At 43.4% G+C, this 25,868-nt stretch overlaps 1 protein-coding gene across 1 annotated transcript in view; it reads left to right on the forward strand.

Moving 5' to 3' along the window:
* The window catches only part of LOC112235337 (melatonin receptor type 1B-B-like), a 67,789-nt gene extending 58,029 nt beyond the window's left edge, over positions 1 to 9,760 (forward strand). Inside the window, exons 2-3 of the mRNA XM_024403765.2 lie at positions 8,052 to 8,170; positions 8,698 to 9,760. Of these exons, the coding sequence (XP_024259533.2) occupies positions 8,052 to 8,170; positions 8,698 to 9,453 (875 nt within the window). The 3' untranslated portion in view covers positions 9,454 to 9,760. The remainder of the gene's footprint in view (positions 1 to 8,051; positions 8,171 to 8,697) is intronic.
* Positions 9,761 to 25,868: the final 16,108 nt, after the last annotated feature.

Consider the following 25,868-nt stretch of genomic DNA (forward strand, 5'->3'; position numbering starts at 1 on the left):
TTTTGAAGAGCCAACAGCAGTAGCTACTTCCCCTCTATATGGCTCAACCTTGCATAATCCTTCTGTTTTGTCTTTCATCTAATACACAATTGTTAAATGCAGTAGGACAGGGGAAGATGGCCATTCTCCACTTGACTTCAGGACTGACAGAGTGGCATTGGCCCCACGACAGGTACAGGATGGAAAATGGATGACACTCAGAGCTCCAGCTGGGTAGAAATGATCAGGCACAGTTATGGCCAGCCGACGACCCTGCCATATGCCAGTGGATGGAGGCTGCTGGAAGGTGGCAGTTGGGGTTGTCCTGTCCTGCATTGGCATTGCCCAACTTGAAAATGAAGGAGATATGGATGAGGGAATTAGTATAGGAATGGACATCACTATGGCTACCTTTTTCCCATTAAAAACCACTAGGCCTGCCTAGGGGACACAGACAGAAAAGTGGTGAATTTATGGCTTGGCAGTTTGGAATGTCCTTGGCCTTGTCTGACCATAATGATGGATGAAGAAAGTTAGTGTATGAACAGGCTCTTCTATGGCCATATTTTCCAGTGACAATCCTAGGAGAATTGGAAACTGTAGCGGGGGCAAGTAGGGTTAGTTTGGTCTGGCCTTACCTAACCACAAGACTTGTTTGGTCTGGCCTTGTCTCACCTAACCACAAAACAAGGTGTGATGAATGACAGAATCAACACCTTTATATCAATAAATGTATATCTAATGCCACTCCCCTTAGAAATGTATAGATGAGTTACATGCCAGAGATACTGGAGACTCTAGCAGAGCAGTTGGGATGCGTAGCTTGTGGCTACTAGAGATCAATACAGGATATACAGAGAGAGAGACATAAAGCAAAGAGTGTGAGAGGCAGATAAGTGCCAGAGGGACCACACAGTGCCAATGTGGTTGGGGAATGCCAAAGGGGGTGGTAGGATGAAATTGCATTGGCAGATGAGGGTGTATTAGATCATGTTAAATCAACAACAAAGCACAGTTTTCCTCATCAGCCAATGCAAATTTTGAATTAACATTGCATTCTGGGTTAGGCCAACTGAGACGAGTGTGTTTCTGTGTGGATTGGATTGTATAATTGCTGTTTGATGGAACACAACATTGCAAAAGTGTGTGTGTTTGTATCTCTCGGAGGGAGCATTCTCAGATCGTGGATTGCCTTGGCCCCGCTCGTGCTTGCGTGGAGAAGGACATCAAAGAAGGCCTGCAGCAGCCCTCTTCTCACTCCCTCACCCTCTCTCTTTCCATCTTTCTCTACCACGCCACTCTACATCAGTATGCAACTGGATAATCTCTCATATTCCCTTGCTCCCACCCAAGGGTCTGAAGGTTTACTCTCCAAAGCAAATGTTTGTTTTGTTGTGTGTTTTCTTTCTTCTTGTGGGTTTTTACATCTCTGACCTCCAGTAGACTGTTTTGGTGCCAAGGATTGTAACTACCCCTCAAACATGTCCACACTGGCATCAGGGCTGTAAATAATGTCACTGGAATTGTGTTTAGAAATTTTACAAATTAATAAAAAGCTGAAATGTCTTGAGTCCATAAGTACTCAACTCCTTTGTTATGGCAAGCCTAAATAAGTTCAGGAGTAGAACATTGCTTAACAAGTCACGTAATAAGTTGCATCGACTGTGTGCAATAGTGTTAAACATGATTTCTATCTGTAAGGTCCCTCAATTAAGCAGGGAATTTCAAACAGAGTCAACCACAAAGACCAGGGAGGTTTTCCAATGCCTCACAAAGAAGTGCACCTACTGGTAGATGGGTAACAAAAAAACTAAACAAACATTGAATATCTCTTCGAGCATGGTGAAGTTATTACACTTTGGATGGTGTATCAATACAGCCAGTCGCTACTAAGATACAGGCGTCCTTCCAAACTTAGTTGCCGGAGGGGAAGGAAACCGCTCAGGGATTTCACCATGAGGCCAATGGTGACTTTAAAACAGTGAGTTTGATGACTGATTGGAGAAAACTGAGGATGGAACAACATTGTAGTTACTCTACAATACTAACCAGAGTAAAAATAAAATATTCCAAATCATGCATCTTGTTTTTAACAAGGCACTAAATTAATACTGCAAAAAAAGTGGCAAAGCAGTTAACTTTGTCCTGAATAAAAAGTGTTATGTTTGGGGCAAAAACCAATACATTACTGACTCTCCATATTTATAAGTATAGTGGGGCGGCATCATGTTATGGGTAAGCTTTTACTTGTGAAGGACTGGGGTATTTTCCAGGATAAAAAAATAACATTTGGAGCTAAGCGTGCGCAAAATTCTTGAGGAAAACCTGGTTGTTTGCTTTTCACCAGACGCTAGGAGATGAATACACCTTTCATCAGGACAATAACCTAAAACACAAGGCCCAATCAATGTACACTGGAGTTGCTTGCCAAGACGACAGAAAATGTTGAATTAGCGAGTTACAGTTTGGACTTAAATCTACTTGAAAATCTATGGCAAGACCTGCAAATGGTTGTCTAGCAATGAACAACCAATTTGAATAATTTTTCAATACATTTGCAAAAATGTCCAAAAACATGTTTTCATTTGGTTATTTTAGGGTGTTGTGTGTACATGTGTAAGAAAAAACATCTATTTAATCCATTTTGTTTGACAGCAAAATTTGGAATAAGTCATGGGGTATGAATACTTTGAGGGCACTTTATGTCTTTCCTCTAACTAAACAGTGTTTACTATTTACCATCGGATGTGGTAGCAACATTTGAAATGGTGTTTTTTACATTGGATAAATGTAGAGACTCAGAGCTAGAAAATTATATTTCATACACTGCAGTTGAGGAACAATGGGAAAGCAATTCTGCTTTGAAAGTTGATAATCTTTGAACCTCACTTTTGAGAAAATGGCCCTTGAATGTTTTAGTACCTACTGGAAAGCTCTTCTTTGTCTACACCCATTCAGCATCATTCACACCCTTTTAAGCTTTAGCCCCACCCATCTCTTTAAGGATTCACATGTGAGGCTATGTACTAATCAACCAAAGATTTCAAGACTAAAGGCTGTTTATACTAGGGGTGAGTTCATAAATTTAATCAGGAGTGCCAGAGTGCCAGAGTGCGCTCTGGGCATTCGTAAACTGAGAGCGTTGTCAGATTGGCTGTTCATAATTGACCGTTCAGAGCGCACACTGGAAACTCAAAATTTTGGACACACCTACCCATTCAAGGGTTTTTCTTCATTTTTAATATTCTCTACCTTTTAGAATAATAGTGAATACATCAAAACTATGAAATAACACATATGGAATCATGTAGTAACCAAAAAAGTGAAGGAGTCTTAAAAGTAGCCACCCTTTGCCTTGATGACAGCTTTGCACACGTTTGGCATTCTCTCAACCAGCTTAATGAGGAATGCTTTTCCAACAGTCTTGAAGGAGACCCCACATATGTTGAGTACTTACTTGTTGGTTGCTTTTCCTTCACTCTGTGGTCCAACTCATCCCAAACCACCACATTTGGGTTGAGGCTGGGTGATTGTGGAGGCTATGTCATCTGTTGCAGCACTCCATCACTCTCATTATTGGTCAAATAGCCCTTACACAGCCTCAAGGTGTGTTGGGTCATTGTCATGTTGAAAAACAAATGATAGTCCAACTAAGCGCAAACCAGATGGGATGGCGTATTGCTGCAGAATGCTGTGGTAGCCATGCTGGTTAAGTGTGCCTTGAATTCTAAATAAATCACAGACAGTGTCACAAGCAAAGCACCCCCCACCATCCCACCTCCTCCTCCATGCTTCACGGTGGGAACCACACATGTGGAGATCATCCGTTCACCTACTCTGCGTCTCACAAAGACATGGCAGTTGGAACCAAAAATCTCATATTAGACTCGTCAGATCAAAAGACAGATTTCCACCAGTCTGATGTCCATTGCTCGTGTTTCTTGGCCCAAGCAAGTATCTTCTTATTATTGGTGTCCTTTAGTATTGGTTTCTTTGCAGCAATTCGACCATGAAGGCCTTATTCACACAGTCTCATCTCAACAGTTGATGTTGAGATGTGTCTGTTACTTGAACTCTGTGAAGCATTTATTTGAGCTGCAATTGCTGAGGCTGGTACCTCTAACGAACATATCTTCTGCAGCAGAGATATCTCTGGGTTTTCCTTTCCTGTGGCGGTCCTCTGAGAGCCAGGTTAATCATAGCGCTTGATGGTTTTTGGGACTGCACTTGAAGAAACGTTCAAAGTTCCTGATTGACTGTCATTTCTCTCTGCTTATTTGAGCTATTCTTGCTATAATATTTACTTGGTATTTTACCAAATAGGGCTATCTTCTGTATATCACCCCTACCTTGTCACATTACAACTGATTGGCTCAAACACATTAAGAAGGAAAGAAATTGACCAGACACAACTGTTAATTGAAATGCATTCCAGGTGATTACCTCATGAAGCTGGTTGAGTGAATGCCAAGAATGTGCAAAGCTGCCATCAAAAAGAAAGAAAAACCCTTGAATGAGTAGGTGTCCAAGCTTTCGACTGGTACAGTATATTTGTATTATTATTATTATTATTATTATTATTATTATAATGCATAATTTTTTAGAATCGAGGTCCGGACCTCAGTGTCCTTATTTGGCATAATTTGGGCCCAGGGCTAAAATAATGTCCCCACGTAGTCTGACCACATTGGGCCGATGCTCCTTTGCTCATTGGCTTCACATTGTGCCCAAGGCAGGTTTCCCCAAGGGTAGCCCTCACTTTGCCCGAAATAACTCCACCCTTTGGATTGACTGCCCTTATTTGGAATTTTGGGGCCCAATATGAGCTGATGTTATTGGCCTTCTGTGTTTTACACATCCTGTGCCAGTTTATGCATACATCCATAGCTCTGTCTATGATTTCCAGGGTGGTGACATTTTTCCGGCCTCATCCCTCAGCTTTTTACAAAAACACTTGGGGTACAGCTTTGTTATTGTTTGAACTGCAGATTGCCTCTGAGGTATGTAGTTTAGCACCTATTATGGTTTCGCAACTGTATTTATTTTTATTTTACCCTTATTTTACCAGGTAGGTTGACTGAGAACACATTCTCATTTACAGCAACGACCTCGGAATAGTTACAGGAGAGAGGAGGGGGGATGCATGAGCCAGCGTAGAAAGGTGAAGAAAGTAGAGCAATCGAGATGAGGAAGTAGAAATGACAGAGAGTGATAGAGATGGGGAAAAGGACACGCACAGGGGAATAGTGAACAGAGCAGAGATGGAAGCAGAGAAGTGGAATAGCCTGAAGGAGAAAAATGTCTTTGAAGTGGCAGGAAATGTTTTAAAATTATTTTTGCATGAAGCATAGTTCTCTCTTCCTTCCTTCCTTAGCCATTTGACCGGAGTGGCAATCAATTTTATGAGGCAAATGGAAGATATCATTCAATTTAATACTTGTAATACTAACTGGAGGAGACAGTAATAGGCAATTCCACGGTAACAGAATTGCGCTGAGACTCACTTAAAAATTTTCACTTAAAATTTATGCTAAACAAAACACATTGATTTGAAAGTTTATCAAACGTAAAACTCCATGCACAAGGACTACCTTTAACAATTTACACTGAAAATGTTGCAAAACACATTCACTGGAAGAATTGTGCAGTAACGGAATTCGTTTTTTATGTGACCACATTTTCCAAAAACTTTGAAATATCTGCTCTGAATTAAGATTCAAAGACATCTGCAGAAAGAATGGGGTGTCAGCTATGACATGACACACTGACTTTGAAAACATCTATTTTGGTTATTGAAGTACAGTAAGTGAAGTGGAATTACACCCGGTAACGGAATTGCGGTAACGGAATTTCATCATGGGTCTAATCTGTACCACACAGAAATAATTATGGATATTCATGTAATTCTCTTCATGGTGATGTATCCTATATCGGTACACAAAGGTATAAATATGAAATATCCTCTCCTGCATATTTGGGGTATTATTCTACACACTGGCGATTATTTGAATTAGCTCTGCCCCCAAACAAGACCAAATCTGAACCAATCATAAATGTCTATGTTTCATAAGTTTGCACAGTAGAGCTCAGTAGAGTACAACAGAGTACAGTACAGTACAGTATATTAGAGTAGAGTACAGCACAGTAGAGTTCAGTACAGTACATTAGAGTACAGTACTGTACAGTACAGTAGTACAGCAGGGCACAGTAGAGTACAGTACAGTAGAGTAGAGTTCAGTACTGCAAGGTACTGTAGAGTAGAGTACAATACAGTACATTATAGAGGGAAAATGGCTGGTCTGAGGTAAGGCCTAGCATTGGAACAATTTAGACTTGACGAATATGAATATTAGTACACAGGCTGAGGTGGAAATTAATTTCCATTCAAAATGAGGAGCAAATCGAGGGGAATGTAAAGTACATGGGGCATGCTAATATGCTAACGCTAACAATCTTCTGCCCCGTGGCCACTGCACAGTACAGACACATATTTATTTTGTCTTGGCAAAGCGGGGGTGATTTGACACAATGATTGTTTTCACAAGCCGATTAGGAGCTGTGCACCTTTTCTCATCCAATTAGCTGGGTGACGAGCGATTGGGTGAGGCAGCTCTGAGACTGCATGGTTTAACATCCTGCATGCTAACGACACAGCAGATCAGTCTGGGAAATTCTGCTCCCATCATTCTAGTAAATACACTGCTCAAAAAAATAAAGGGAACACTTAAACAACACAATGTAACTCCAAGTCAATCACACTTCTGTGAAATCAAACTGTCCACTTAGGAAGCAACACTGATTGACAATAAATTTCACATGCTGTTGTGCAAATGTAATAGACAATAGGTGGAAATTATAGGCAATTAGCAAGACACCCCCAATAAAGGAGTGGTCTGCAGGTGATAACCACAGACCACTTCTCAGTTTCTATGCTTCCTGGCTGATGTTTTGGTCACTTTTGAATGCTGGCGGTGCTTTCACTCTAGTGGTAGCATGAGACGGAGTCTACAACCCACACAAGTGGCTCAGGTAGTGCAGCTCATCCAGGATGGCACATCAATGCGAGCTGTGGCAAGAAGGTTTGCTGTGTCTGGCAGCGTAGTGTCCAGAGCATGGAGGCGCTACCAGGAGACAGGCCAGTACATCAGGAGACGTGGAGGAGGCCATAGGAGGGCAACAACCCAGCAGCAGGACCGCTACCTCCACCTTTGTGCAAAGAGGAGCAGGAGGAGCACTGCCAGAGCCCTGCAAAATGACCTCCAGCAGGCCACAAATGTGCATGTGTCTGCTCAAACGGTCAGAAACAGACTCCGACGTCCACAGGTGGGGGTTGGGCTTACAGCCCAACACCGTGCATTACGTTTGGCATTTGCCAGAATACACCAAGATTGGCAAATTCGCCACTTGCGCCCTGTGTTCTTCACAGATGAAAGCAGGTTCACACTGAGCACATGTGACAGACGTGACAGGGTCTGGAGACGCCGTGGAGAACGTTCTGCTGCCTACAACATCCTCTCTGCTACCGCACGTCAAGCCATACCGGAGCGCCAAGTCTAGGACCAAAAGGCTCCTTTAACAGCTTCTACCCCCAAGCCATAAGACTGCTGTACAATTCATGAAATGGCCACCGGACTATTACATTGACTTTTACATTGACCATTTGTTTTGTACACTGCTGCTACTCACTGTTTATTATCTATGCATAGTCACTTCACCCCTACCTACATGCACAAATTACATTTTACCTGTACCCCTGCACACTCGGTACCAGTACTTCCTGTATATAGCCTAGTTACTGTTATGTTATTGTCTTCCTTTTTATTATTTTTTACTTTAGCTTATTTGGTAAATATTCTCTTAATCTCTTCTTGAACTGCACTGTTGTTTAAGGGCTTGTAAGTAAGCATTTCAAGGTAAGGTCTATACTTGTTGTATTCGGCGCATTTGACAAATAAAGTTTGATTGATTTGATTTGAACCCTAGCCTCAATCTTAACCCTTAGCTCTAGCTCGAACCCTTTCCCTTGATAAAGGACCAATAATCTAATGTGTTGTTGTCTCTCTCCCCTGTAGGGAACGTGTTTCTGGTGAGCCTGGCCTTTGCTGACCTGGTGGTGGCCTTCTACCCCTACCCCCTGGTGCTCTACGCCATCTTCCATGACGGCTGGTCGCTGGGAGAGACACAATGCAAAGTGACTAAGACCTGTCTGTCTGTATGCTGTCTGTCTGTCTCTCTAGCCCTGTTTATACCTGGTTCTAACATGTTTCCTTTGTCCTGATATTGTCCACATTCTGATTGTGCCCACATTTTTAGACAGGTGTATATGATTAAAACTCAGATTATGATCTGACTGTGATCTGATCTTCCTGACCACCTCTGGAGGTAGTCAGGCACACATTGCATATATAATGTGTGAGTTATATGTATGTTTGTGTGTGTGTATAAGGATGACAATCTTATTTGGACAAGATCAGGACAAGGCTTCTGTCTGCTTTCTTTATTTTATTCTGTCTTTCCTTTTTTCTTTCTCAATGTATCTATGCTCGCCTCTTATCTGTCTAGCCCTGATTATACCTGCCTTTAACATCTGCTTACACTTATAAGATCTGATCATAATCAGATCACAATGCATCTTTTAATAGTCTACACTAAAAATGTGTGTCAGAACCAGGTATAAACAGGGCTTCTGCCCCCCCCTCTCTCTCCCTCCCTCTCTAGGTCAGTGGATTCCTGATGGGCCTGAGCGTCATCGGCTCCATCTTCAACATCACCGGCATCGCCATCAACCGCTACTGCTACATCTGTCACAGCTTTGCTTATGATAAGCTCTACAGCTACCGCAACACCCTCCTACTGGTGGGGCTCATCTGGCTCCTCACCATCCTGGCCATCATACCAAACTTTTTCGTAGGCTCACTCCAGTACGACCCCAGGGTGTATTCGTGTACCTTTGCTCAGGCCGTCAGTACATCGTACACCATCACTGTGGTGGTGATTCATTTCTTCGTGCCCATCGCCGTGGTTACCTTCTGCTACCTGAGGATCTGGATCCTGGTCATCCAGGTGAGGAGGAAGGTGAAGTCAGAGGTGAAGTCTCGACTCAAACCCAGCGACATGCGCAACTTCATCACCATGTTTGTGGTATTCGTGCTCTTCGCCATCTGCTGGGCGCCGCTCAACTTCATTGGGCTGGCCGTGGCCATTGACCCGGAGACGGTGGCGCCACGGATCCCCGAGTGGCTGTTCGTGGTCAGCTACTTCATGGCGTACTTCAACAGTTGCCTTAACGCCATCATCTACGGCCTTCTCAACCAGAACTTCCGTAAGGAATACAAACGGATTATCATGGCCATGTGGATGCCTGGTCTGTTCTTCCAGGAGGCGTCACAAGGGGGTACAGAGGGTATGAGGAGCAAGCACTCACCCAGACTGGGACTCAACAACAACGATCACGTCAAAGGAGAGGCTTTGTGACGTTGACGTCAAGGTTCTCTACTCCTTTCCCATGTGTTTTGTTTATTTTTTCAGTCGTGGAGTGCCATTTCTCTATTATATCTCACTGACTGCACAGTTGTGCTGTTACCAAAGCCTCAATGAACTCTCGGAATGGTGCGGATTAAAGAGAGAGAGCGAGACATACACAAGAAAAGAGAGAAAGAGAGAGGTGTTGACTGATGATAACTGACTCAGTTATTCACAATTCAAAGAGTGCCATTCATGAAGCATACAGTATACACTACATTACCAAAGTATGTGGACACCTGCTCATCAAACATCTCAATCCAAAATCATGGGCATTAATAGAGATTTGGTCTCACCTTTGCTGCTATAACAGCCTCCACTCTGATGGGAAAGCTTTCCACTAGATGTTGGCACATTGCTGCGGGGACTTGCTTCCATTCAGCAACAAGAGCATTAGTTAGGTCGGGCACTGATGTCGGGCGATTAGACCTGGTTCACAGTCGGAGTTCCAATTAATCCCAAAAATGTTTGATGGGGTTGAGGTGAAAACCAGTCCCAGATCATTATTGTTCCTCCACCAAAGTTTACAGTTGGCACTATGCATTGGAGAAGGTAGTGTTCTCCTGACATCTACCAAACCCAGATTCCTCTGTTGGACTGCCAGATGGTGAAGAGTAATTCATCACTCCAGTGAACTTGTTTCCACTGCTCCAGAGTCCAATGTCGGCAAGCTTTACACCACTCCAGCCGGTGCTTTGCATTACGGATTGGTAATTTTATGCTTGTGTGCTGCTGCTTGGCCATGGATGAACAGTTATTGTGCTGACGTTGCTTCCAGAGGCCATTTGGAACTGGGTAGTGAGTGTTGCAACCGAGGACAGGCGATTGTTCCACACTACGCTCTTCAGCACTCGGTAGTCCCGTTCTGTGAGCTTGCCTATCACTTTGCGGCTGAGCCGTTGTTGCTCCTAGATGTTTTCACTAAAACAGCACTAACAGTTGACCGGGGAAGCTCAAGCAAGGCAGAAATTTGACTTGATGGAAAGTTTGGTATCCTATGATGGTGCCACGTTTAAAGTCACTTAGCTCTTCAGTAAAGCCATTCTACTGCCAATGTTTGTCTTTGGAGATTGCATTGCTGTGTGCTCGATTTTATTTGCCTGTCAGCAACGGGTGTGGCTGAAATAGCCGAATCCACTGATTTGAAGGGGTGTCCACATACTTTTGTATATATAATGTATGTTCTAACTTATTATGTATCATACTCTTATGTACCCCTCAGGCTGTCTGCCTGTTCTCTGCTGCTGTAACAATATGCATTTTAAAGTGGAAGCTCCAAAATTATTATTACATTTTTTTTACACCATTACATCCATTGCATTTTTATATAGGACAGTGTATTTAAAGACATGTGTTATCTTCACAGTTTCCTCTGTAAGAAAGTTATTTATCACACTTTTTAATTGATTTTCTATATCTATATATTGTTATAATTATGACAATCATTATGACCAGCATACATTAGCGTAGATCACAATTTGTAAAAATCCTTTTGGTTGTAAATAACAAATAAGTGATGGATCATGCCAACGTTAGGAGCTCACAAGGTCCTACTACTAACGAGGCAATTGGATTGTCAAAAGGTGCCTGATTTTATGCTCATGATCTCAAACAGGAGATTTGCCAAAAACAACCCCTTTTACGATTTAACCCAGTTAGTATGGGTTAACTCATTAGGGTTACAGTCAGCATATAGCATTAGGCTTAGAGTTACACAAGGATATAAGACTGAGTAGTCAACTACATTAGATACGTCAGCAGATTTTGTCATTTCTGTTGACACAGGAATGGGGTGCTATGATGCCCCACGGCAGTGTCCTGAAAAACCCTTGCTGGTACATTATAAGCACAACAAAGCTGTTTTAACTCGGATGACATTGTACTTATGCTGTTTACAGGTTTAAACTGTACTCTTAGTAATGCATGAAGACTTATTCTATGCATTTTACACTTCATGTCATTACCTTAGAACACTACAGAAAACCAACTTACTCAATACCAGGGGCGCAACTTTCACTGGGGACGGGGGAGACATGACCTCCTAAATTCTGAAATTGCATTTTTGTCCCCCCCAGTTTCATCATTACACTGTGATAATAAATGCTGCACAGGTTTGCTTTAGGAACATGCGGACGCCTCAGAGTGGTCGGTTAAGCTGTTTTCTGGTTTTCACCCGGCTGGATTTAGGACCGCACAGACACCACAGAGTGTGCAGACAGGCTGTGTGAACAGAGGCATCTGCTGTCTGTGTTGTGTTTTTTCTCAGAGTTGTAAAAGCAAACAGAGCAGAAACTGGCTACTCTTTAGTTGACTGATCTAGCTGGCAAGGTAACTGCTGTTTGACAGAAAACAAGTATTTACTCCCAGTGCTGAGCTAGTAGTGTAACTGACATGTTACTTTAGCTAATGTTTCATCCTATCTCGACTGAAGTGTATGAACCACTAGCGGCTAGTTAGCTAGCTGGTAACTACCACAGCCAGTTCAGCTCTCGATAGCTCTAGTTAGCTATATGTCACCTAGCAGTTGTGTGTATGGAAATGTTTTGTATCCTTTGTTTTGTCCCATTTCAACAGAAGTAAATTTGATAATGTACCATTGTACCTTTTAGCTAGAGCTAGCCAAAAGTTGGCTAAGATTAGCTAGCTAGCTCACTAACTTAACCTATTATTTTTGCCTCAATCACACCATACCTGAATCAAATGATGAAACCAGTGGCCAAACGACTGAAGACTAGGGCTGTCCATGACCCCAAAAAATATTGGTCGAGAGTCATCCTGTTCTTTCGCCAATGGATTGGTCAAAATGTTCAAATTTATTTTTACATATATAGACACACACCCAATGTTTGAATAAAACCAATTACATATGCACTGAGCTTGTCTGGTTCTATAAGCAGACTGTTTGATTAAATAATTAAGACACACATCTGACTTAAGAAATAGCCTGATGGTCACACTGTTTAAAAAGATGACAGCGAGTGTCTGTGTGACTGGTGCACATTGTCTTGCTCTTCTCATTGCTGCAGCGAAAAGGCACCAAAGCACAGCAAGTGTTTATTGCACAGTCCATGCTGAGGCTGAAACATAATTTCATCCATTTAGTTTCTTACTTGTTTCGGACTGGAAAGATCTGTTACCAAAGTCCCTAATTTGTTTAGGGCAATCATTCCCTATTCCCTCAACCCTTGTGCTATTTATGTGAAACATGTAATCATCGCATGCATCTGACCAATAGGGTTATAAATTGGTTCTAACAAACGCCGAACACAGTAACACGTGACAGCAAAATGGATGTGGAGAACATGAAAAAGAAACTGGAAACATGCAAATGTTTACAAGTTGCTCAGGAAGGAAAGGCGAAATCTGACCAGTTTAAGACATTTGACTTAGTTGTGGAAACTACTGGAGATAAAAGTAAAAGAGGGTGTAGTATTATGTGTGCCAAACTGTTGCTGTTAGATTCTAATATAATACTCCCACACTACCGGTGCCACCAGGCAGAAGGCGGGGAGTATGGGAGTGTGATCCATGGGCCGCTCCTCTGTGTCATACAGCCGGGACAATGCGTCTGCCTTCACGTTCTGGGAGCCTGGTCTGAGGATAGGGTAGACACAAAATGGGTGAAAAACATGGCCCACCTTGCCTGGCGAGGGTTCTGTCTCCTCGCTGCCCGGATGTACTACAGATTACGGTGGTCAGTCCAGATGAGAAAAAGGTGTCTAGTCCCCTCAAGCCAATGTTTCCTCGCCTTCAAGGCCTTGACAACAGCCAACAGCTCCCGGTCCCCCACGTCATAGTTTCACTCCGCCGGGCTGAGCTTCTTCGAGAAGAAGGCACAGGGGCGGAGCTTCGGTGGCGTACCCGAGCGCTGAAAGAGCACAGCTCCTATCCCAGCCTCGGACGCGTCCATCTCCACTATGAACGCCAAAGAGGGATCCGGATGGGCCAGCACGGAAGCCGAGGTAAACAGAGCCTGCAAGCGTACCGGGCGACCCTTCAGTAGTGAGGTAATGGGAGCCGCTACCTGACCAAAACCCTGTATAAAACTCTGGTAGTAGTAGTCCCTAAGAACCGCGGCACCTCTTTTACTGTGGTGGGATGGTGGGAGTCGACCAATCCACCCCTAGGAAGGAGATGGACTGTTGAGAGAACAGGCATTTCTCAGCCTTGACGCACAGGTCATGCTCCAACAGGCAACCAAGCACCCTGCACACCAGGGACACATGCTTGGAGCGTGTAGCGGAGTAAATCAAAATGTCATCAATAAACCACTAGACCCTGCCCGTGCAGGTCCCTGGAAATCTTGTCTACAAACGCTTTGAAGACTGATGGCGCATTCATCAACCCGTATGGCATGACGAGGTACTCATAGTGCCCTGAGGTGGTACTGAAAGCCGTCTTCCACTCGTCTCCCTCGCGAGTACGCACCAGGTTGTAAGCGCTCCTGAGATCTAGTTTGGTGAAGAAGCACGCCCTGTGCATTGACTCAATCGCTGTGGCTATGAGCGGTAGCGGGTAACTATACCTCACAGTGGTCTGATTTAGACCCCGATAGTCAATACACGGGAGCAGACCCCCTCCTTCTTCTTCACAAAAAGGAAACTCGAGGAGGCGGGTGAAGTGGAGGACCGAATATACCCCTGATGCAGGGATTCAGAAACATATGTTTCCATAGCCTCTGTCTCCGCCTGTGAGAGGGGATACACGTGACTCCTGGGAAGAGCAGCGTCTACCAGGAAATTTAAGTCGCCTTCTTTTTGGAGAAGGTGAGAGCCAACTCGGCATGTTCAGGGGGAATGCGCACGGTGGAGACCTGGTCTGGAATCTCCACCGTAGTAGCACCAATGGAAACCCCTTAACACCTACCTGAGCACCCTCGCGACCACCCCGTGAGAACCCTCTGTGGCCAAGAAACAGTGGGGTTATGACAAGCTAACCAGGGTAGGCCCAGGACCATGGGAAACGCAGGAGAGTCAATAAGGAAGAGACTAATTCTCATCCTTGTGACCCCCCTGCGTCACCATACTCAAAGGAGCGGTGACCTCTCTAATTAACCCTGACCCTAATGGTCGACTATCTAAGGTGTGAATGGGGAAGGGCACAGCCACAGGAACAATGGGTATTCTTAAACTATGGGCTAACACTCTATTACTACAATTCCCAGCCTCGCCTGAATCGACGAGCGCCTTTTGCTGGGAATGGGGGGAAAACTCAGGGAAAGTGACATACACAAACATATGTGCAACAGAGGACTCTGAGTGAGAATGGTGCCGGCTCACCTGAGGTGACGCCAGAGCGCCCTGCCTGTTGCCTCGATCCCCAGAGGAACCAACCCGGCACCGACCGGCAGTATGAACTCTGCGGCCACAGATGGTACACGAGCTGGAACCCCCTCCAGTCTTCCTGCGCACTGCCCCTCCCAGCTCCATGGGTATCGGAGAGGGGGTGCGGGAGGATGGAACCACCAGACCCCGATCTGACAACCAGCAGGTTGTCTGGACATCCAGCAGGTTGTCCAGCCGGATGGACAGGTCCACCAGCTGGTCGAATGTAAGGGTAGTGTCTCTGCAGGCCAACTCCCGACGGACGTCCTCGCGCAGACTGCAGTGATAATGGTCAATCAGGACCCTGTCGTTCCATCCCACGCCGGCAGCCAGGTTCCTAAACTCCAGGGTGCTCCTCGTCTCCTTTTTTTATTTGATTTTTTATTTAACCAGGAAGGGCTCATTGAGATGGACAAGATAGGCAGCACGAAGTCATTACAAAAAAATTGCAGACAGACAACGTGAAAAACTACCGTAATCTAGTAAAAACCATTGAATTCACAAGAGTATAAAACAGCAAATTAAAAACATTGACAGGTCAGGGAACCAGCCTCAAAAACCTTCATCAGTGATTTAAAAACACCAATCGGGACACGTTCTTCCAGTTTAAAAGGATTTTGTAAGGTGTTCCAAAATTAATCCCTTTTACCAAATTTAGTTCAGACATTTGGAACAGTTAGCAGGATAAAGTCCAGCGAACGAAGAGAGTACCCACCACATTTCTGAACAATAAAAATGCCCAAATAAAAAGGTAGTAAACCCAAAATGGCTTTGTAAATAAAAGTATACCAGTGACTGAGCCTACCCAGCCAACCCTGATATACAAAGTGCAGTGGTGCGTAAGGGTTTTGCAGTTTAAAATAAATCTCAAAGTGCCATGGTAAAGAGTGTCAATTGATCTCAAACACTGAGCAGAAGCATTCATATATGAAATATCTCCATATTCTAGTAAAGGCATGAATGTAGCTGATACTAGCCTCCTTCTTGCTTCAAAAGAAAAACAGGCCTTATTCCTAAAATAAAATCCCCAATTTCATCTTCAATTTTTTTGTAAGTTGTTGAATATGCAATTTAAAAGAGAGGCCGTCATCAATTAAAATTCCAAGATATTTATGAGGTTACAACATCAATCACCTTGCCCTGACAGGTAGTAATAGGTGAAAGGTTCAGAGGTCTATTTCTTGCATTAGAAAACACCATTAGTTTAGTTTTGTCAGTACTGAGGATAAGCTTCAATTGATAAGCTCCTGCCTCAGATGGAAGAGGCGTTCATCCGCTGCTCTACCCTCGGGCGGATGGTCGAAAACTGCCTGGAAATGGTCCAACTCAAACTGTTCCAACGCTGCATCACCCTCTCCACACGGCGTTGGCCCACTCCGGGGCTTTCCTGGTGAGGCACGAGACAAGGGCGGACACCCTCTCACGGTCCGACAGAGCCGGGTGGACTGTGGCCAGGTATAGGTCCAGTTGTCAAAGGAACCCCTGGCAGTTCGCAGCCTTTCCATCGTATTCCTGGGGCAGGGAGAGACAAATCCCACTGGGACCAGGAGTAAAAGGGGTGCTCAGGGGAGACCCGGGTTGTGCTGGTGGAGGCGGCTGGAAGAACTCCGTCTCTCCCAGCGGTCCATTGTCTGGACAACGCGGTCCATGGCGGTGCTAAGATGTTGGAACATTGCTGCGTGCTCCCGGACGCGCTCCTCCACCCCTATACCCGGAGTACGTGCTCCTGCTGACTCCATAGTTTTGGTCAGTAGTTCTGTAGTGAGGTGCGTACTGGCGGCAGAGAAGTCAGGCGCAGGAGAGCAAAAACTGATTTACAACGGTGTGGTTTAATATCCATAAACCACCGTCAACAGAACAATACAATAAATGGGTCAAACAAAACCTGGTAAAAAGCAGCATACCGCGCATAAGCACTACAAGAAGCAATTACCGACAAGGACATGGGGGGGAACAGAGGGTTAAATACACAACATGTAATTGATGGAATTGGAACCAGGTGTGATGGAAGACGAGACAAAACCAATGGAAAATGAAGAGTGGATCAGCGAAGGCTAGAAGGACGGTGACTTCGACCGCAGAACATTTTTTTATTGTGACTGCTCGACTTAAGAAATCTGTCGACCAACAGCCTATAAACCAAACAACCGACCAGTTAACGAAATGGGGTCAGCCCTACTGAAGACTGATATTCTGATGTTTTTCAGCGCAATGTGAGTTTTTATTAGTCAGTATCACAAATGTAACGTTATTGATCTGTCAGTTTCCCTAGTTAATTCCCTACTTTTCACACTGACATGGTATAAACAGGCTTCACTTTCATGGTGCACTGTCAGTAGACAACGCTATGCCTAACATGTCTTAGCAGGATCAGATGGCAGACCAGTCTACGGAGCTCAGGTGAACTTTTCAGTATATTATAACAATCAGTGAATGATACAAAGATCCATCTTGAGTTGATAGGTAGGTTACAGTCTGGGATCTGTGAATAATGGTCATTTCAATTATTGAACCATTGATTCTATTCTTGGTTAATATGTATAAATGTACACCAAGGTAAATCTTTGTCATGCCTCTGAGTAGGATCATATGGTGTAATGGGTCTCATCAGGGCCAGACACTCAGGGAAGGCCAGTCAGCATTGGCGCAGAGGTTAACTTTAGCAGATACAACACTTTATTCTCTCTGTGCAGCAATGACTGGAAAAACAAGAAGCTTCAAAGATGTAAACTATTTTAAGGCAGTCTGACAAACCTCTGAAGTTGATTTCCAAACTGTATCACGGGTTGATAGAGGCTTTTCCCGATGACACAGAACATATAAAACAAAAATGTGAAGAAGACCTGGGAGACACTACTGATGATGATGAATGCATACAGATATGTTGAATACCCAGTCATGTTCTTTTAATCTGAGACATAAACGACTGCAGTTTAAGACCATCCATAGAATGTTCTATATGCCAAGGCAACTGAATATCACGCACTCAGAAATATAATTATTCTGCTCAAGATGTAAAGCACAAAAAGGAACATATTTGCATATGTTATGGTCTTGTGAAGGCTGGCTGAGTTCTGGCAAAGAGTATGTTATTTCAGCTCAGCATTTCTACAGATTCTCCCTTCTCCCTGTTTGGAAATGTTGATACTGGAGATTGTTGTCCGAAGAACATTTATAGCGGCTAAGAAATGCATTGCCTTTAATTAGAAGGTTGGTTATCCTCCCACAATGGACGGAATAAATGTTATATACAACTAGATTTGATTTATTACCAGATTAAGGGTATACTGTGCAACTTTCAAAAAGTCTGGATGCCTTATATGGAATACTGTATGACAAAAGGAGTCTGTATTGAAAACATGCCCAAATCAGGGGAGATATTTATTTAGGCAATCCCTAGCTTCTGGGCTGCTCAGTCTTGGCCCTTGGGGTCTGCTGTACTATTGGTTGTCACTCTGGCCCTGCCCTAACACACCTGAAACTAATAATGAATGTTTCACTAAGATCCTACAGCTGAGTGGGGTCTGTTGGGTTGGGGCACTGCAGGGCCATGGACCCCTAGGAGCAGGGAGGGGTGACCCAGCTATATTGTGTGCAGGTAAAAAGAGCTCTACAGTACTTTTAGACCTATGATATGGATTATATGGATGGTGTACTGTTTCTGTGTGTTAATATGTAGGTGTATGTGTGTTTTTATTTAACTTGTGTTTTCCAAACCTTTCCCTTGAGACATAAAAACAAGAACAAAAAAGATGGGAAGAAGTTGTGCTGGGCAGAGAGTTGAGTTATTGACTAGACTGCTAGGGGTCGGGTGTGCAGGTGGCTCGGGCTGCCTGGGCGGTCCGGCTGAAATTTGATACAGAGGATGTCTTAATAAAGACAATCAAAAGTCTTTGTACTTTATTTGTAAGAGTTGTTAGGCTATTGGTTGAAGGTGCAACACAATATGTATTATTGAATTATCATTGATCTAGTTCAGTCTTGTCAATAACTTAAACATATTTAATAATGATCTCTGACCTAGCTTGATGACTGTGGGCCTTTTTGCTTACTTTTTGTTGTTCTAAATAGAGACGGCAACAAGAGGGGTCATATTAGATTGTGTAGAAATGCATGAAATAAGCTTTAGATGCCCCCAAAAATGGGAGGACGCCCAGACCCCGTGCCAAGTTATGTCCTCCCCATGTATAAAATCAAAGTTGCGCCCCTGCTCAATACTTTATCTATGTGAATAATGACAATACTGTTTTTATGAAGAAGTTAATCTTAGTACAAATCAGTTGAATTAATTCAGGCCATAATGACGCTGAATACCGTTGTTGTGATACTCTGTTCCATGATGACGCTGAATACCAATGTTGTGATACTGTGTTCCATAATGACGCTGAATACCGTTGTTGTGATACTGTGTTCCATGATGATGCAGAATGTGCATGATAAACTTTGATGCTTTGTATATTTTTTGGGTTGCTTGTTCTTTTTGCTTTGCTTTAGTTTTGAAGAGACTAGGATCTCTATTCAATCCGTATCGCAGAAGTGCAGTGTTGCAGTGTGATTGAAAATTTAAAGGCAATGTTCGCGCGTTAGCATTCACGGTATTCACTGCATATGTCGGCTCAATCGTAAATTACTTTTACATTTATATCATGCAATCTGATTTATGAACTGATACACAAAACGACTGGATTCAAAACATAGTTTTTAAATTTAAATTATTATACAAAATTCTAGCAACTAATAGAATGTTTTATATATGGGGGATACAACCATCCCAGCTCTGCAGATTTTGCTGCGAAGAGACAGAATCATTAGATAATTTGTTTTGGTACTGTCTATATGTAGCTTGTTTTTGGTCGCAGGTTCAGGAATAGCTGAAGAATTGCAACATATACCTGGAGCTAACTCTGCAAATTGCACGGCTGGGTGATTTGAAAAGGCATAGTCAATCGATCAATAATATAATAATACTCTTAGCAAAAATTGTTATCTTTAATTTACAATCTGTAGAAACTATGAGAATATAAAGATTCAGAACTTTTGTGAAACATCACAGCACAGTTGAAAAATGTGGTGTTCAGAGATAGATGGAAGGGGTTGAGTGGAACTGAAGTGTGGGACTTAAAATACCAAGATAACTCATGTATAAAATATACTGTGTCCGTAAAATGTATATAGGTACAAAACCTTTGTGAAACAGCACAGTTGAAAGATATAGAAATCAATACTGGGTGGTTTTCAGAGATCGATGGGAGGGGTTGAGGGTAGCTGAAAGATGGGACTAAAAACAAACAAAAGACAACTATTGTAAAATATGCTGTGTCAGTAAAATGTATATAGAATGTATAAGCTGGAAGTAGAAGCCTAAGTGTTGTTGTCCATTAGTTTACTCCATTTAGGGAATGGGGTGGTTAGGGTTAGGGGAACATAATAAAGACAAACACTTCAGCGATACAGATTCAACAGAGTCCTAGCTTGATTTCTGAAGACCTTGTGAAAACTACAGCTGAAGATAGATGATGTTGGCAAAGATTATATGATGATGATAATGTTGGTGAAAGGAAGATGCTTCTTATTAGACATGTATGCATGTGGATGAAAACGGAAAAGGAGTGTACTGGTCAAGCTACAAGATTTGTGCTTTTGTAATTAAGTGAAATACATTGTATTTATTAGTATGAAAAACATGATTTTGAAGGGTTGTCGATGTAAAAGTTTAGATGTTAATAAAAGCCTTTATTTTTAATAACTTTTCTCAGTTAATTACTGATATTCAGACACATTGGTGATACTGTAAATCAGAACTGAGATGGCTAAGACAATTCATTTCAGAGGCAGATGCCCTTTTTGATATTGCTGGGTTTGTAAAACACATGTTTTTCTGTGCAGTGATTGATGTGAAAACGACAGCTGCTGAAGATAAGTCTCTCTTCCTCTCCCTCTTTTGTTCTCTCTCACCCACCGTCATCTCACCCTCTTTCTCTTTGATCTCTCTTCCTCCATTTCTCTCGCCTTCTCCCTCTCGTTCTCTCATTATTTCCTGTCTGCTCTTAGCTATTCCTTCTCTGTTCACTCCACTGCTTGCCCCATGATTCTGCATGTGCTCAGTACTTGAGGCTGCCTTCTGTGAGCACTGCTTAGTGGTGGATGGGAGAATAATGCATACAAATTGCCTCAGTCAGCCCAAACATTGCTGAAGTTCCAGAGCACCCATCATCTCTATGCTTGTTGTTTATTTGTATTCCCATTAGCTTTTGCAGAAGCAACTCTTCCTGTGATCTTGTGTGTGTGTGTGTGTGCGTGTGCGTGAGAAACCTGTTCCTTCTGCCATAACCAGGTCAGCTCTGCACTTTCTCCTGGAGCATCTCACAGTAGGTGGAGACCACACAAATTCTGACAGACAGTACTGCAGCACTGGCCCAGATAGTATAGACACTTTAGGGTGTGTTCGGAGGCGCACACTTGTCACCTTTATTTGGTTTGTTCACATATGACATCAACATGTTAACACACATGCTAAGAATCTCCAGGCGAAGTCTCTTCCCTCTTAGTTACTCCACACACTCATGCACACCCACACGCACCTACCCACACTCACACACACCCACACACTTTTCACAAAAGGTGGTGTAAAACAGAGGTGTTTAAATGATCTCTCAGCGAGAGGCCGGCAGATTGCCTTCGCTGAAAGGCAAATGACAAAGTCATGATAAAGCATCTGAACAGTAAAAACGCGTGTCGTCGCTCAGCCCCCCTCCTCCCCTCTCCCTCCCTGGGCGTGTGTGCAAGGTTGGGGAGTAACGGATTACATGTAACTAGTGATTCAACCTTTCTGTTGCTGGCCCAACCACCAGGCTACCACTATGTTGCTGGCTTCTAACCACTAGGCTACCACTAGGTTTCTGGCTTCTAACCACTAGGTTGCTGGCTTCTAACCACTAGGCTACCACTAGGTTGAAGGCTTCTAACCACTAGGCTACCACTAGGTTGCTGGCTTCTAAGCACTAGGCTACAGATAGGTTGCTGGCTTCTAAGCACTAGGCTACCACTAGGTTGCTGGCCCAACCACTAGGCTACCACTAGGTTGCTGGCTTCTAACCACTAGGCTACCACAAGGTTGGGGAGTAACGGATTACATGTAACTAGGGATTCAACCTTTCTGTTGCTGGCCCAACCACTAGGCTACCACTAGGTTGCTGGCGTCTAACCACTAGGCTACCACTAGGTTGCTGGCTTCTAACCACTAGGTTGCTGGCTTCTAACCACTAGGCTACCACTAGGTTGCTGGCTTCTAACCACTAGGCTACCACTAGGTTGCTGGCTTCTAAGCACTAGGCTACCACTACGTTGCTGGCCCAACCACTAGGCTAAATCAAATCAAATGTATTTATATAGCCCTTCGTACATCAGCTGATATCTCAAAGTGCTGTACAGTAACCCAGCCTAAAACCCCAAACAGCAAGCAATGCAGGTGTAGAAGCGCGGTGGCTAGGAAAAACTCCCTAGAAAGGCCAAAACCTAGGAAGAAACCTAGAGAGGAACCAGGCTATGTGGGGTGGCCAGTCCTCTTCTGGCTGTGCCGGGTGGAGATTATAACAGAACATGGCCAAGATGTTCAAATGTTCATAAAATGACCAGCATGGTCGAATAATAATAAGGCAGAACAGTTGAAACTGGAGCAGCAGCACGGTCAGGTGGACTGGGGACAGCAAGGAGTCATCATGTCAGGTTGTCCTGGGACATGGTCCTAGGGCTCAGGTCCTCAGAGAGAGAGAAAGAAAGAGAGAAGGAGAGAATTAGAGAACGCACACTTAGATTCATACAGGACACCGAATAGGACAGGAGAAGTACTCCAGATATAACAAACTGACCCTAGCCCCCCGACACATAAACTACTGCAGCATAAATACTGGAGGCTGAGACAGGAGGGGTCAGGAGACACTGTGGCCCCATCCGAGGACACCCCCGGACAGGGCCAAACAGGAAGGATATAACCCCACCCACTTTGCCAAAGCACAGCCCCCACACCACTAGAGGGATAACTTCAACCACCAACTTACCATCCTGAGACAAGGCTGAGTATAGCCCACAAAGATCTCCGCCATGGCACAACCCAAGGGGGGGCGCCAACCCAGACAGGATGACCACATCAGTGAATCAACCCACTCAGGTGACGCACCCCTTCCAGGGACGGCATGAGAGAGCCCCAGTAGGCTAGTGACTCAGCCCCTGTAATAGGGTTAGAGGCAGAGAATCCCAGTGGAAAGAGTGGAACCGGCCAGGCAGAGGCAGCGAGGGCGGTTCGTTGCTCCAGAGCCTTTCCGTTCACCTTCCCACCCCTGGGCCAGACTACACTCAATCATATGACGCACTGAAGAGATGAGTCTTCAGTGAAGACTTAAAGGTTAAGACCGAGTTTGCGTCTCTGACATGGGTAGGCCGTTCCATAAAAATGGAGCTCTATAGGAGAAAGCCCTGCCTCCAGCTGTTTACTTAGAAATTCTAGGGACAATTAGGAGGCCTGCGTCTTGTGACCGTAGCGTACGTGTAGGTATGTACGGCAGGACCAAATCAGAGAGATAGGTAGGCGCAAGCCCATGTAATGCTTTGTAGGTTAGCAGTAAAACCTTGAAATCAGCCCTTGCTTTGACAGGAAACCAGTGTAGAGAGGCTAGCACTGGAGTAATATGATCAAATTTTTGGGTTCTAGTCAGGATTCTAGCAGCCGTATTTAGCACTAACTGAAGTTTATTTAGTGCTTTATCCGGGTAGCCGGAAAGTGGAGCATTGCAGTAGTCTAACCTAGAAGTGACAAAAGCATGGATTAATTTTTCTGCATCATTTTTGGACAGAAAGTTTCTGATTTTTGCAATGTTACGTAGATGGAAAAAAGCTGTCCTTTAAATGGTCTTGAAATGTTCTTCAAAAGAGAGATCAGGGTCCAGAGTAACGCCGAGGTCCTTCACAGTTTTATTTGAGACGACTGTACAACCATTAAGATTAATTGTCAGATTCAACAGAAGATCTCTTTGTTTCTTGGGACCTAGAACAAGCATCTCTGTTTTGTCCGAGTTTAAAAGTAGAAAGTTTGCAGCCATCCACTTCCTTATGTCTGAAACACATGCTTCTAGCAAGGGCAATTTTGGGGCTTCACCATGTTTCATTGAAATGTACAGCTGTGTGTCATCCGCATAGCAGTGAAAGTTAACATTGTGTTTCGAATAACATCCCCAAGATGTAAAATATATAGTGAAAACAATAGTGGTCCTAAAACGGAACCTTGAGGAACACCGAAATTTACACGTGATTTGTCAGAGGACAAAACATTCACAGAGACAAACTGATATCTTTCCTACCACTAGGTTGCTGGCTTCTAACCACTAGGCTACCACTAGGTTGCTGGCTTCTAACCACTAGGCTACATGCCACCCCAATTCTGTGACTGCTGTCGGCATCCAAAGATTATCCAACGCATGGATGTAAGGATGACAGCAGTGGTGTAGTCTACGACGATACGGATATCACTTATATCTACATACTGTATTGATGTACTGTACTGTACTGATGATGATGACGCATTGATGTGAATCACACTGCTGCTCTCTCATTTAGCTATTTGCGCCTTACGGATTGTGTTTGTTGTGGATGGCTGTTCACAAATCTAAACGTGCATTTGACCCCAATAATGGTATCATGACACTAGGCGAGACCCAAATGCAGACACAGGAGGCAGATGGTTGGAGTTTAAGATGTTTAATGAATCCAAAAGGAGTAGGCAAGTGAATGGTCGTGGACAGGCAAAAGGTCATAACCAGATCAGAGTCCAGGAGGTAAAGACTGGCAGGTAGGCTGGAGGTCAGGCCGGCAGGTACAGAGTCCAGAAAAGGCATGGGTCAAAATTGGGAGGACTAGAAGAAGGCGAAAAGTCAAAGCAGGAAAACTTGAAAAACCGCTGGTAGGCTTGGACATATAAGACAAACTGGCACAGAGAGACAGGAAACACAGGGATAAATACACTGGGGAGAACAAGTGACACCTGTAGGGGGTGGAGACAATAACGAGGACAGGTGAAACAGATCAGTGAAATGGTTGAATTCAAGAAGATTAAGCTGCCTATCAAGCATTGTTTTTACAGCTGCATAGTGCGGACCCAAGCCTATGGAATAAAAACGTTGCTTGTATTGCTCATTCTAATTCAAACAGATAAAAAATGATATATATATAATCCATTGATTCTTGAAGAATATAATTTATAAATGCCTGAACAATTTATAAATGTTAAACTGTCACACTCCACAAGAACCCAAAATATAAACTTGTTTTTCTCCAATGTTTGTAAACATTGTAAATGTAAACAAACACTGTATAGCCTCATAACATGGTTAAAACAATCATTTTGATATCATGGATGGTCAGTCCTTGCATCCATAGCTCTGTCTATTAATCTGAGTGGTTACATTTCTCCAGGCCCATCCCTCAGCTTTTTACCAAAACAGAGGCGGGCGACCATTTTGTTATTGCTTCATCTGTGGATTTGCCCTTTAAAACAGCTGCATATTATCAAGATATCAAAGTGTCACCAATTAAAAGGTAAACAATAGGCCTATAGCAATGCAGCATATGACATTCATTTTTCACATTTAAATATCAAAAATAAATATCATTTAAATCAATGAGCCCAATCAGTCCTCCATGACAACAAAATCATAAACAACAGAGTAGGGCTGGCTAATTAGTCCTCAGTTTTGGGGTTATGCTCAGGTAAAACAATGTGGCTAATTTATTTCTAAGTCCTGTTCTTGAAGATCAAGGGGTGTAACATTTATTGGAATGACTGGAATTCTGATAGACTTTGGTTTTTAATGTAAAGATATAAATGAACAGTATTATTATTTGTAGTAGAAAGCGATGGGTTAGAAGAAGCCTACATAACCAACACATAAAGTACCATTTTAAAGTTCATATATGGTCAGCTATGTAAACTTTAAAATTGATTTATCCTGCAATAGATGTCATTCTGTTGGTAACATACCTTTTTGTCTTCTT

Source organism: Oncorhynchus tshawytscha, linkage group LG14 (assembly GCF_018296145.1).
Source record: "Oncorhynchus tshawytscha isolate Ot180627B linkage group LG14, Otsh_v2.0, whole genome shotgun sequence".
NCBI classification, from domain to species: Eukaryota; Metazoa; Chordata; class Actinopteri; order Salmoniformes; family Salmonidae; genus Oncorhynchus; species Oncorhynchus tshawytscha.